The following is a 14,252-nucleotide window of genomic DNA, read 5'->3' on the forward strand; positions in this document are numbered from 1 at the left end:
TGTAGAGCCTCGACATAGTGTCGAGAACTAGAAAGATAGCAAGAATGATAAGTATGACAAGTATAGGATATGAATCCCTAGAATGATAAGACGCGAAGTGTATTCTCTTCGCATATGATTTAGTATGCCTTAGTAAGTATGTGAGCCGTGGATTGACTAGCTAATCTATCCACCATGATTAGGCATGTTTATGAACGAGTATAGATTACCGATAATCGGATCGATCAAGGTTTCGAGGTAAACATGTATGTATGATTATGTTTAACGTATATGCACGACAAGACCATGATTAATATGTGTAGGTGACATGTCTCTTGCTATCCACGTCATGGGGATACAAGGGGTTCTCATAACGAGAACGATTCAAGCCGTAAGGGACCCGCATGTCACCGAGTTAACAAGACGTAGGTGTTCGTGTCTCTTGTTATCCACGCCGGGGGATACGGGAGGTTCTCGACCTAAGGGGAACGGTTCAAGCCGCAAGGGACCCGCACGACACCGAGGGAGTCCGATGTACGTACATCGGTCATGTATGGGATTGATCTCGGGGTTACTCCACTCGGGACTATCCGTAAAATGAATCAAGATAATAATTGTTTGTTCAACGCTAACCTATGAATGAACTTAGATACGTTTATGTTTAATATGATTATGATTATGATTATGTTTATGCTCATGAACGAGCCCATGTATGATTATGTTTAAGAACAAGAACAAGAGCAAGTTATGGATAGAACAAGTAAAGAATATGAAACCGATGACGAACTTAGGTTCCCCTAATCGTCCGGTTTAGATTTATGTCATGATTATGTTAGTTTAGGCCTTGATACGTAGATCGTATACTTGGCAATGCGGTCTTAGATTTTCCCCCTCGACCGCCATGACATGTATAGGAAGTGAAGCCCATAACAAGTAAGATAAGATTATGACGGCTCTAGTATGCACTACCGTCTAAGTATGCAAGTCCCCACACACGTATAATCAACCGTCGGGTTGTAATGTAGACACGTGGTGACCGTAGGTTTCCCCTTGAGGTTGCCTATAGCCTAGGATTTAGGGGAACTCACCGAGACATTATGTCTCATCCCAATCCTTATTTGTTTCGGATTAACAAAGTTGGATTAGCAAGCTAGTAGCCGGATGGATATTGCGACAAGTGTTCGTTTATACTTCTGCGGGATGTATGGATAATCAAGGTTGCTCATAGTATATTTATGAAAAGTTGAGTTGTATTTATGATGTACAAACGCATTTGTTGTATGAGAATATTCATTCGAAGTTTTAATGTTGTATATTTTAATGTATCCGGTACTAAGAATAACGTTCATGCTAAACTTTCTAGATACGTTTAGTATGGGTGTTACAATCGATCTATAGAAAATCGTCATAACCAATTGGTAGTCTTTATTCAAAAGTGGTATATGGTCTGAAGTTTGAATAGTCGATTGATTTTAGATTTTCACCAAACTTTGCATAGGTCCATGGAGTTTTAATCAAATAGTACAATTTTATTGGTTAATTTATCTCGGAGACAAGAAAATATGATAGTTCATACCCTTGCAAGGGCTGCTACATCTTCGACCAGTCACCATTAGAAACTGTCAAACCACAATTAACACTAACCACATCAGGCCTACAACATTTATAAATCACGGCATTCTTCATGAAGTGCAGACAAGCTCGCCAATCAGCATAAACTTCGAAAAAGACAGTTGCATGCATGAAATCCAAATGAATTTGAAATGCCTGAAATGCAAACAATCAATACAGAAAGTTAAACACAAGGTGAAAGGCTGAAAGCAGAATTAATACCTTGTCTTATGGTAAGTTGGATATCTTGTTGTAAACGAACCCATGGAATAACCTAAAAGGTGTTCAAAGTACTTATGAAATTTAAAACTAAAAAAAAAATGAGAATTAGAACTTCTATTTGAAACATATTATATACCTCCAACCACCTATCTTCTTTTGTTTGTTTCCAGCATTGCTCCGACTCGATTCTTCAATGTCATTGTTTTAAAGTCTCAAACTATTACCACAATTGTCATCCTTTTCTGTTGTATAAAGAGGGCATATTCCACACTCTTTCACCATGACATCTGAGTTAACATGGATAAAATCACGTTTGATGAACTCAAAAGTAAATTTTTGGACATCAAAGAGGCTGTTGTCATTGCTTCCAAAGTGCAATGGATATTTCCATATGAATGTGTGATCTTGGATGAATAACCTATTTCGACCCTTCCAATAGAAAGTGTAACTATTGTCATTGAAAGGAATAGGAAGATAGTGTCGGCAACCATAAGATTCAAATGATAATCTGTATTTAAATCTCCTATTACTTACATCTGCATCATCCAAATCTACACCACCCAAAACGACAGACAGAGCAAAACCAACAAGCTTACTATTACGTGGCAAATCTAGAGAATCTTTTTCCATTGTTACTAAGTGTCCCTTACAACGATAAGGAAACCAACCAGGAATTGCACTCCCGGGAAAACAAAAGAACACAGACTTATATGCATCCTGGGTGATCCTAAGCTGTGCTTCATCCCCAAAATTACTGCAAGCAGTTTCATCCAGTTCTTGACTATTGGTGAAATGAAATTTGAAGGTATTCTTGTCAGAAACTGATGGAAGTTCCAACCTTGAATTTGGTATCATTCTCCCAATGGCTGGACAATCACACGCCAACAACTGGTTTAGAGATGGCGGAAGTTGTGGGATACATTCAAGCCTTTTGCAATCACTCAAATCAAGTGATTTTAAACTTGAGAGATGAGCTATGCTCTCTGGAAGGCTCACAATATTGCTTTCTTGAAGTGAAAGTTCCCTAAGTGATGACAAACTACCAATGTTATTTGGGATTTCTGTTAAACTGCAACAGCCAGAACAATCAAGCTCAGATAAATAATTTAGATTGACAATACTGTTTGGAAGTGACACCAGCTCAGTGCAGAACTTCAGGCACAAGGTTTGAAGTCCAACCAAATTTTCCAAAGATGACGGCAGTTCCTTAATTGCTGTTTTTGCTAAGTTAATGTGAATGAAATTTTCTGCAGGCTCTAAGATCTCTGGAAAGGTCTTCAACATTAAGCAACCATGCAAATCAAGTTTTGTCAGCTTCAATTTGAAAATACTGCTTGGAAAAGTATCAAGCGATTCACAGTAGGTAATGCTTAACTTGTTGAGTTTGCTGAGACTTCCAATGGAAGATGGAATAATCTCAAGCCTTGAGCAATTGTGCAAGCTCAACTCTTCTAGCCCGACCAAATGGTGTAAGGATGACGGCAGTTCCATTATTGCTGTTTCGTCTAAGATAAGCACCGATAAATTTTCTGACATTTCCTCAATTTCTGGGAACGCCTCCAAATTCGAGCAACCACGGAGGTAAAGTCTTTTGAGAAATTTCAATTTGAAAAGGTCAATTGGAAGGCTTTTGAGTGATTGACAATGAGAGAGATCCAACCAACAAAGCTCGTTGAGACTTGGAAATAATGAGGGTGAACCTTCTCTCAACTCTTCAAAGCTTAGTAATTGTATATTATCCTTTGGTTCTTTGTTTGACTCAGCATAATCCAGGGGATCAAAAGGATCCAAGAAACGTCTTGGTTCGTCTACTAATTTGATCTCGGAATGGGGTCTTGCACAATGGGGTTCTACAAAGTCGTCTAAGATACTGTTTGCTTCTTTTTGGAATTTATCACGTTGGGCTTTTTGGTCATTTTTGAATCTTCGGGTTCTTCTAGTAATTCCTTGAACCCCCATATCTTTATTTGCATCACTGACTGAAAACTTGTCAAGACTGCTACAACCATGGAGTACTATTAATCCAGAAGTTGTCCGGAAAATATTACTAGGAATGTGTACACTCTTAAGGGTAATACAACCATTTAACCATAAACACTTGAGCTTGGACAGGAAACTAGAAGAGTAGACTTTACTCAACTTTGTGCAGTGACTAAGAACTACTTCTTCAATATTTGGGCATTGACCGAGGTCTGGTATTTTATCCAGGTTTGCAGAACCACGAAGGTCAAGTGTTTTCAAATTCGGTAAATCCTGGAAACAATAAATAAATGACCAAAGTAACATAAATAAAAGTTTGTAAACTTGAACCATTTTATTTGATAAATAATTGAACACTTACTACTCAACTATTCAATACTTAATCATTTTATTTAATCTAGTGAAGAAAGTGAGTGGTACATGGGTGAGGGATTTAATTGAGTCATCACCCTAGAATCCAGCATGAAACATTATAAGTTTTTTGAACTTTTTATTATGTTTTTTAAACATATCTACAAAAAAATCATTTCACACACATAACAAATTAAATGTGCTAAATTATGTCTTTTCAATTTTCATCATTTGTGTATGTGTGCCCAACTTTTGTATATGTAAAACTTGCTCTTGAGTCCTACTCTAATAAGATGATAGAACCAACTGGAATATTAACTGATAATAGGGAAGAAGAATTTGCTTTCATTACAAACAATGGCAACACATCGAGGTCTGCCTACCTCCCCAATGCCAAAAGCCCTGTTCCTCTCAAATGACAATGATGCCGTCTCTAATCCCTTCTCCCTATTTATAGGCAGAGTGTCTTATTTGACCTAACTATCTCTTAACACACCCACTAACTAACCCATTATCTAATTAACTAACTAGTAACAACTTCTTAACTAGCAATAACAGACATATCATAAGATCAAGAGACTCTTTCTATTAGTTCAACACATAAACAAAACATAAAGCAAATACCTGTTCTCCCTCCCATAGTTGTTCAAGATGGCTATGAGGCATATCAAGTTTAACTAGATTTTTGGGGCAAAATTCCAGTGGCAGTGATTTTTGAGGGAAGCTATCCCAACGAAGAAACTTTAAATCATCCGGAAGATTTTTAAGAAATTTTGGAAGAATCACATTTGAGTCTTTCGAAAAGCCATCCGGTTTATAGAACTGTATCATTCTAAGATTATCCATCTTTTTGAATGTTTCAGGATGTAATTCAACCTTTTCTATCTTGCACATGTTCAGGAATATACATTGGATTGCATCCGTCCCCTAAAAGTATATGCAATGGAATTAGAGACAAATAAAAATTGAAAAAAGTGGTTACAGGACTTATGTAGTCTGCAAGAAAACAAGTATATGATATTTGTACAAAAGAATATACCTTATTCCTTTTTAAAACTTTATAAATGTCATCATGCTTCCATAATCGACTTTGTTTTCCAGGATCATTGACACATTGTTGACGAACAATTTCATGTCCCATTTCCTGTATTAGATCGTGCATCATAATTCTACCTTCCGAAATAGATATAAGGCACCTATCTTTGAGAACATCCATTCCAATATGAGCAGAGAAACCACAACTATCCAGTGTTTGTGTTACAACATTTTCCAAATGTCCTCTATAGAAACAAGCTATGTCAAGAAATATGTCCATCTCATCTTCATCCAACCCATCATAACTTAATTTCAACACTTTGAAAATGTCATTCTTGCCTGACTTTTTCAGCTTTTTTAATTGACTTTCCCATACTTCCTTTGTTCTACCATAAAGAGAAGAGCCTAAAACTTTGAGAGCTAATGGAACCCCTTCAGCATAATTTAATATCTTCTCTGTCAAGCCTGCATAATCTTCTATGGGATAGTTTTGTTTAAAGGCCTTTAAACAAAAAAGACGCAGAGATTCTTGAAAATTCATCCCCTTGACTTCATGTATTCCATCAGCATCGACATGTATTCCATCAACATCGACATTTTTCAATACCTGCTTGTCTCTAGTAGTCACAATGATTCTACTACCCTCCCCAAAACTACTACACCTTCCAATTAAATCATTAAGTTGATCAGAATTGGTCACATCATCAAGAACGAGGAGAACCTTTGTCCTTTCGAGCCTTGGATCATATCCATATGAAAGACTTAATCTAGAGGGTGTGTGGTTTTCTCCTAGAAGCTCTGATATATATTTGCTTTGTACATGGTATAGTCCAAATCTCTCTATTTCTTGTTGAACATTTAGGACGATGCTGCCGGAACTGAATTGATTTGCCAGTTTGTGATATATTGCTGTAGCAATTGTTGTTTTTCCTATTCCTCCCATACCCCAAATTCCTACCATTCGAACGGACTCTGACTCAAGGTGCAACATGGATTGGATTTGTTCAATATGCTTGTCAATTCCAATCATGTGATAATCGCTTACGAAAGAGTGATTCAAATTCAATTTTTCTTGAAATATCTCTCACAATGTCTTCAACAAGCGTGTGTTCTGGTCTGGCACATGATAAAAAAAAACAAAGCTTTAGTCTTCAAACTATAAAAACTAGCCTAAAGAAGTTAATAAGAAAAACATAAGTCGCATCTTGGTTCAATTTTATTGAGTTTCACTTTCTAAAATGAAGATCTTATCCAAGTATTACTAAACTACAGCCTCATATTTGAATGTGTTATAGATGGATTGGTTTGGATCAATCCATTAAAAACCATAGATGGATTTGATCCATGCACCTTATTTCAAAAATCCAATGGATCACTTCTTTAAAATAAAAAAGTTCAATAGATAACTTCAAAAAATATTAATCTTTTTTATTTAAATAATTATAGTTTTGATTATCACCTTATTTTTTTTAACTAAACTATTTTTTTAACTAAATCATCATCACTCTCCCACTTTTTTTAAATTCATAAAATAAAATACCAAAATGAATAATTTTTTATGCAAAATAATTTATTACGATCTTTTTTAAAACGGCTTATTTATGCAAGAGAGCTTATTAAGATCTATTTAAAAAAAAATTTATTCAAAACATCTTATCTATGCAAAACAGCTTATTACAATATATTTTTAAAAAACAGCTTATTCAAACAGCTTAATTACGCAAAAGAGCTTATTATGATATCTTTTAAAAAAACAACTTATTAGAATCTCTTTTTTAAAAAACAACTTATTCGAAAAAACTTATTTATGCAAAACAGCTCATTAGGATTTCATTTTTTAAAAACAGCTTATTCTAAACAGCTTATTTATGCAAAATAGCTTATTCAAAAGAGCTTATTTATGCAAAACAGCTTATCACGATCTCATTTTCAAAAACAGCTTATTCGAAACAACTTATTTGTACAAAACAGCTTATTAGGATCTCTTTTAAAAAACAACTTATTCGAAACAGCTTATTTATGCAAAACAGCTTATTAAAATCTCATTTTAAAAAACAACTTTTTTGTGCAAAAACAACTTATTACGATCTCATTTTTAAAAACAGCTTATTCCAAACAGCTTATTTATGCAAAACAACTTATTAGGATCTCTTTTTTAAAAACAGCTTATTCAAAATAGCTTATTTATGCAAACCAGCTTATTTGGGATCTCTTTTGAATAACTTATTACGTTGGTTCCAAACAACTTATTACAATGTAATTATTAAATTGTAAAATAGTGACCTGGTTACTTGTGAGTCCCAGCCAGAGAGAGCAGCTATTTGGGTTAGAGCTTTCTTCCATGCATTCACTTGATCATCCGTAAATCTACGTTGGCGCTTAACAAGAGCTTCTGCATAACTCTCTCTTTGATGTCTAACATCTGATGGATCCACCTTATAGAAGACTGGTATCACATGCCTTCCACTATATTTCTCTTTGCATTGGAGGATATGTGTAAGTTCATCCAAACACCAACTGGAAGAAGCGTAGTTCTCAGACAAAACAACAACATAAATCATTGATTCTTCGATTGCTCTGTATAGTGTCGGTGAAATCTCGTCACCTCTGCAGAGTCTGTCATCTATGAATGTTTGAATCTTCTTCCTTTGCAGCTCAGCGTAAAGATGACTGATGAAATTGTAACGCGTGTCCTCTCCTCGAAAGCTCAAGAACACATCATACTTAGGAGGAGGAGTTTGAGAAGAAGAAGCCATGGTTCTGAAAATGTATGGTTCCAACCGTAGTATGTTACACAAGCAGGGATTTGGATCCTCCCCTTCCAAGAGAAGAGTTGCTGTATCTATCTATCAAGAGAAAGAAAAAATATAAAATAAAAAATCAAGAGAGAATATCAAAAGATAGCTTTACGCGTTGGGAAGTAGCTTTACACGTTGGGAAACAAGCAGATGGCCACTATATATGAATGATATCGAATCAGTAAAAGTAAAGCAAAGCATGTACCAAAAAAGAAAAAAAGTAAAGCTACTATGATAGAGACGACACTCAACAGAGATAAGCCACTCCCATGGGATTTAAAAAAAGGGAAATGATGCTCTTGAGGCATTTGTTTAAAAGTTTAAAGTGGATTTTTTTAAAAAAAAAATTGTGCATTCAAGCATTAAAACAACAAAAAGTATATTTTTCTACTTAAAATTTATTGGTTATTTTATTTTTGAATTCTTAACAATGGTTCTATTTCACTTGTTAGCTTAACCTTTTAAAATGGATCATGATAATTTGCGGTGCAAGGACATAAAATTATTAACAAGTGTTTTATTTCTAAACTATTGGAAGCAATTCCAAGATTATAAACTATATAATACTATTTTCTTTTGTCCATGTGGGACTTATTTAGCGTCCCATTTATGGATTTTTAAGCTTTATAAAGGGAAAGATAAAAGAATAGTTTAGATGCAGCTCATTATCTTAAGCAAGCATTTAACCAATCCCCCTTAAAAGTTGAACTCTTAAGTTTATGCCAATTTAGCCACGTATGAAAAGCCTATCATTAATAATGTTGTTTGCTTAGGATACAAGAAGATGAAATTAGCTACATATTTTTATTTTTTTGACAAAAGCTACATATTTTTATGTTTTCACAAAAGTATCTTAGACACAATAACCATATAGGATAAAGTTTGAATGGTCGAATTTAACTCCTTACGGTAGTTTATTTTTCTTATTTTCAAATCTTAGTCCCAAGGTGGAAGGTATAGCAGTCATAACAAGTACTATTTGGAACCAATTTAACTAGTCTATAAATAATTGAGGACGAATTGAACAAACCTGTTATACAAATCTAGTCCAACTAAAATTTGCTTCTTTTAATTATTGAATTCAACTATATTTGTAGAAGACAATGGTACATTATTAGATGGAGAAGGTGAAGTGTGGTGGCGTAATCATTGAAAACAACGTAATACGATACCAGTCTTTCCAAGGCAACCTGCCAATGACATGTCTAATAAAGGTCACCATGGTCCAGTTTTCACTAGCTTTATATTTGTTATCACAATCTCAAACTTTGTCTCCCAATTTTTGAGAAAACCTTCATAATACAACCAACCAATCCATAAACTCAAACTTTCTGATTAACAAACAAATGGACATGAAAACCAGATGAACATGATGCTTTATGCAGTAGAAACACTATTAATACGACAACCTTTGGGAAATGAAAAAAAAAAAAAACTAGAAAAGAAATACGGACATATAAAGGGACTACAAACTAGAAAAGAAAACTACAAATGCTCAATATTAAAGTCACATTCTTAGAAATTTTAGTATAAAGATTATCTCATGCTTGTTTCAGAAAGACATATTAAGCAAAAGTATGTGTCCCGAAGTAACTCGTTAAAAGAACAAATCACTATGATATTCACAATGAGAATAGACAGCAACAAAATAGTGTGACCTATGTTTTGTAAAAGTGTATGTGACCCAAAACATGTTTTAAAAGAATTTTTTTTAATTGGAGATGCTCTAATAATTTTTTAAATTGATTTCAGCCGATTATAAGCATATAATCAATGAATGAATTGAGTAATAATATTTACATATTTACATTTTTCTCATGTCTACGTATTTTTTTTATGTCGTAGTAATTAATACATGTTTATAAATAATAAAATACATTAAATCATTTCTATTTTAAATTGTTATAAACTATAGCCATACAAAGAAAATAAATCACATTAAATCATTTATATTTAATAGATTGTTTAAATTGTTATAAACTATAGCCATACAAAGAAAAACTCTAATTCAATCAAGTATACAATACATAACATCACGTTTATATCAATCATTGATATCAAATACCACATTCACATAATTTAAATCAAGCAACACCTTAATAATGTTTCTAAATCATATTTTAACCTACACTTCTAAATTTGTACATTAATTTAATTATCCTCTCAAGGGATACAACCGTCGCGGTGAGCCCCTAGTGAACTTTGGGAAATACGATTTTCCCGTTCATCTCAATTAATTTACACTCATGATCTCGAACTCTTCTCTCTCACCCCATACCCGAATTGAAGCTTTCACATAGCATAAAGAACCCAACAACATCGATGAATCCAAAGAGTTAACAATTTACATCTTCTTAAAGATAATGTTTCGTTAATCCTTCCCAACCTTGTGTTTGGTTTTGTTTCAAAGTGTGTAACTATTGTTACTTTTGCTCTCACGGTGTCGGCGCTCGGGAATTCTTAGTACGACGATCTCCTTTATTTGTTTTTATCTCTTAAAAACCTAATGCCCTATGTATTCTACAAAGTGGTGCATGGGTTTTGTTTCGAATCTGCTCTTTACCCAAACGGTAATGCTCATTCCCAAAGTAAAATACAAATATACCCCTACGTATGTTAACATGCGTTACGTAAATTAACTTACGCTAGTTGCAATGTCTACGCAACTTAAGTCACGCTACGTGACTTAAGTTGCGCTACGTGATGTTATTAACCCGGGCGAACCTCATTACGCCTCATTTTCATCAAACAACACACACACTTCTCAATTTTCTCTCAAATTTCCCAACTTCAAAATTCCTTCAACTTCAAATCAAACAACACTACAACAACAAGAACAAGTAAGCTTTCACTTAAACTATGTTGTTATGATAAAAAATTTCACTTAATCTAGAATTTTTTAGGTTTATTGTTTTGTTAAAATTTTAAATTTTTTTGCAAGAAATTATAGAATGCTACATGCAAATGACTTATAGTGTTTAATTCTTATGATGTTTAGATGTTTGCATGATTATGTTAGATTTTTTACACTTAGATTAGATTTTTTTTATATTTAGGGTTTGTTTAATTTTTGGTTATTTTGTATTTTGCAATATATGATACAATGTTACATGCAAATGAGTAATATTGCTTAATTATTTTGATCTTTGCATGTTTATGTTGTAGTTATCATTTTTAGGGTTTATGTATAATATGCACACCAAGTGTTTACTGAAATGTTTGAATGAGTTTTTCATTGATTGTGTTTAATTTGTAATTGTGTAGATTTGAAGCAATGGTAGGGTGGATCGACGTTCATGCAAAATTCAACGGCGGAGAAACTCGAGCTTGAAGGTTCGGTGCCTTGATGTAACGTTAAGAGGTCTCAAGGATCAACCGAATGAATTCTACCAAGGAGTCAACCCCACAGACACAAGGAGGGTGCAAAATATTCTGTATAAACGTCCAAAGCTCGACGAGGGAGCGTATCATTCACTTGGGTGGAGTTAAAGAACGACGAAAACGTGACGAGTATGTTTTGGGAGCACACCAAGTTCCAGTGGATCGATATGCGGGTGACGTTGCTGAGATCAACCGAAGATATCATCAACGGCTTGATTCCGCGAAGATCGTCATTAGTTAGGGTAAGGTGCATTCAAACTACAACATTTGCCTCACCTTCGAAATGGGGTAATTCAAACTTGCCAAACGGCGAGGACTCGAAGCATTTCGCTCGTTATTCATGTTTTTCCTTTGAAAAGATTAAATTCTTGTTAGGCTAGTTTAGATGAAGGTATTACGTGTCAAGGAATGGACCTCATTTCGGTGGCACTTGAATACCTTCATCTAAATCAAGCCTGACAAAAATTTATTCTTTTCAAAGGAAAGCATGAATGGCGAGCGAAATGCTTCGAGTCTGTTGTTTGGCAAGTTTGAATTTACCCCATTTCAGAGGTAAGACAATTGTTGTAGTTGGAATGCACATTCCAACTACAACAATTGTCTTCCTTCGGATGGGGTCATTCAAACTAGTTAAATGGCGGGACACCGACATTCGTCCGGGAGTGTTTTTATTCCATTTTGAATGTTAATTTCTTGTTGGCTTCGTTTAAATGATGGTATCGAAGTGTCAAGGTCTGGACCTCATTCCGTTGGCACTTAGATACTATCATTTAAAACCAAGACCAACAAGAAATTAACATTTGGAATGGAACGAAGCATACACGGGACGAATGTCGGAGTCTGCATTTAGCTAGTTTGAATTGACCCCATTCGGTGGTAAGATAATTGTTGTAGTTGGAAGGTACATTTCCGAATGTAATGTAATGATAGTTGACGTACATGTCTTTTACATTAGTACCTTCTTCTAAGTTGGTTTGTGTTTTCAAATGTTGGGATTGTTCTTCTAATATTATTCAATTGCCTAACATTTCTTTATGTCATGAAGGAAACAAAGAGAATGAAGAAACTTTTTCTCAACGGGTGGAAGGAAATTATGAGATTTGGAGCGATGATCATGTCCATAAATCAAAAGTGGACGAAAAGCAAACAAATTCTTCCAATAAAAGTGAAGAGCTCTCTAAAGTTGAAGTTACATGTGATGGATTCTATATATTTGTTTTGACCCGGGAGGTATTCAAGCTATAAATTCGAGGTCGAATTCTCTTGAAGAGGGAGAGTATGATGTGATCCTAAAATTCTCTCTCTTCAAAAGAATAATAAAGTCATTGTGGAAGAAAAGAACCAAATTAATTTTGGGTTCAAAGTTTTATTTTCGTAGGTCATAATATGTCTGTCTTGTTTTGGCTATATTTGGAGTTCTGAATGTCCGATTGAGGTGATCTTTAATGCGTTGGAAAGCTTAGAATATTCTCTACATTTCGTCTGTTGGACTCAAGAGCAAATTCAGAATATTTCTTGGTGTAAAATGAGCATGAATTGGATGACGTGATTTTGATGAATGGGCTGATGTAAGAGAAGAAACAACACGGTAAAGAAGCACAATGGAGGTTAGATGGAGCTGAATTATGAAAGTGTAACGTCTCTAAACTATTCAGCCATGATCATTAAAGAAGCAAATGGATGTATAACATCTCCATGCATTGATGCAGCCACCCCCACCTTAAAGTCATTTTGTAACCTTTTATTTGCATTAATCGGCCACCAAAACATTATTGTAATTAGTGGCTGCATTTCCTTTAATTTTCTAAGAGTTTTAGAGTCAAAATCATCATGTAATAAGCTCATATAAATAGAGCACGAAAATGATATGTAAACAAGTTGAATTTTGTAGAATTTTACACTTATGTGTATTGAGAGCTTTGTCTCTTGTGGTTCGGATTGAACCATTCTTGATCTTATCAAGAAATTATTTTCTTGTGGCGATCCTCGCATCCATAGACTTATCACTTTCTTGGATTAGAAAGTGTGGTGTCCCTGTCTATCCATTCCATTTCTTCATTTTTCGAGTCTTTTCACTATTTCCACCAACATTATTCATAATTTGCTTCCGACGGCTTCGTGACATTCATCACCTCTCCACTAAAGCTGAGGAACACATCATGCTTTGGATTTTGAGAAGGAGAATGAGAAATGGCAACATTACTAGAAGAACTCGCTCCCAACATTATTGCAACCAATTTTCTTTCTTACTTATTCACCTTAATTTCTCTCTTTTGGTGTTTACCTTTCGCGTGGATATCACTACGGTGTGTGTGTATACACAAGCACTTGGTCGGTGCCGTAGTGTTATTTTAACATCAATTTATGTGACAATCAAATGGACAACCACATTTTCACAAAGAAAAGTGTGTATTGGCACAGAAACCAAAGTAATAAAGAGATAAAGTAAAATTATAATGTGAATATGAGAGAGAAAGTTGTCACAAAAGATATTAAAAAATGGTTGTACAAATATCATATTTCTGGTGTCGGAATCCCATGTTTATATTCTTTTCTCTCTCTCTGTTTCACTTTGAGTTTCCATCTCTTATGTCATACAGAAAACAACAGAACAGAGTCAGAGAGGTATTCATGATTTGATTTCTAAAATAAAATACTCATTCATTCCGTCATAACGATAGATGACCCATTTGAAAATGTGCAATTTTGACCTAACGTATTTTGACCGCATTTTTCTACTATTATACAAAGATAAATAATATCATATAAGATGTCGTTAGATTTGTCTCGATGAGTATTTTCAAAATATCAAATTTTTATAATTTTTTCTAATATATTATTCAAGATATTTATATTCAAAATTATGCATTGGCATGCGTAATAAGGTCAACGCTA

General features: G+C 34.4%; 1 protein-coding gene and 1 pseudogene across 2 annotated transcripts; both read right to left on the reverse strand.

Annotated features, from left to right (window-relative positions):
- Positions 1-1,487: 1,487 nt before the first annotated feature.
- Positions 1,488-8,110, reverse strand: LOC146922503 (protein SUPPRESSOR OF npr1-1, CONSTITUTIVE 1-like). Of its 2 annotated transcripts, XM_085715393.1 has the most exons (6): positions 7,462-8,110; positions 5,183-6,294; positions 4,768-5,070; positions 1,949-4,065; positions 1,813-1,864; positions 1,488-1,746 (listed from the first exon to the last, which is right to left on the reverse strand). In XM_085715393.1, exons 2-4 carry the CDS (start codon positions 6,206-6,208, stop codon positions 2,017-2,019), a joined length of 3,378 nt encoding a protein of 1,125 aa, XP_085571519.1. In that variant the 5' UTR covers positions 6,209-6,294; positions 7,462-8,110; the 3' UTR covers positions 1,488-1,746; positions 1,813-1,864; positions 1,949-2,016. The 2 variants fall into 2 exon arrangements, with proteins under 2 accessions (XP_085571519.1, XP_085571518.1); XM_085715392.1 differs by lacking the exon at positions 1,813-1,864.
- On the reverse strand, positions 7,428-7,934 carry LOC146922504 (toll/interleukin-1 receptor-like protein pseudogene; annotated as a pseudogene).
- Positions 8,111-14,252: the final 6,142 nt, after the last annotated feature.

This window comes from Medicago sativa, chromosome 5 (genome assembly GCF_051527215.1).
Source record: "Medicago sativa cultivar Bolivia chromosome 5, Bolivia_mono, whole genome shotgun sequence".
Taxonomy (NCBI): domain Eukaryota; kingdom Viridiplantae; phylum Streptophyta; class Magnoliopsida; order Fabales; family Fabaceae; genus Medicago; species Medicago sativa.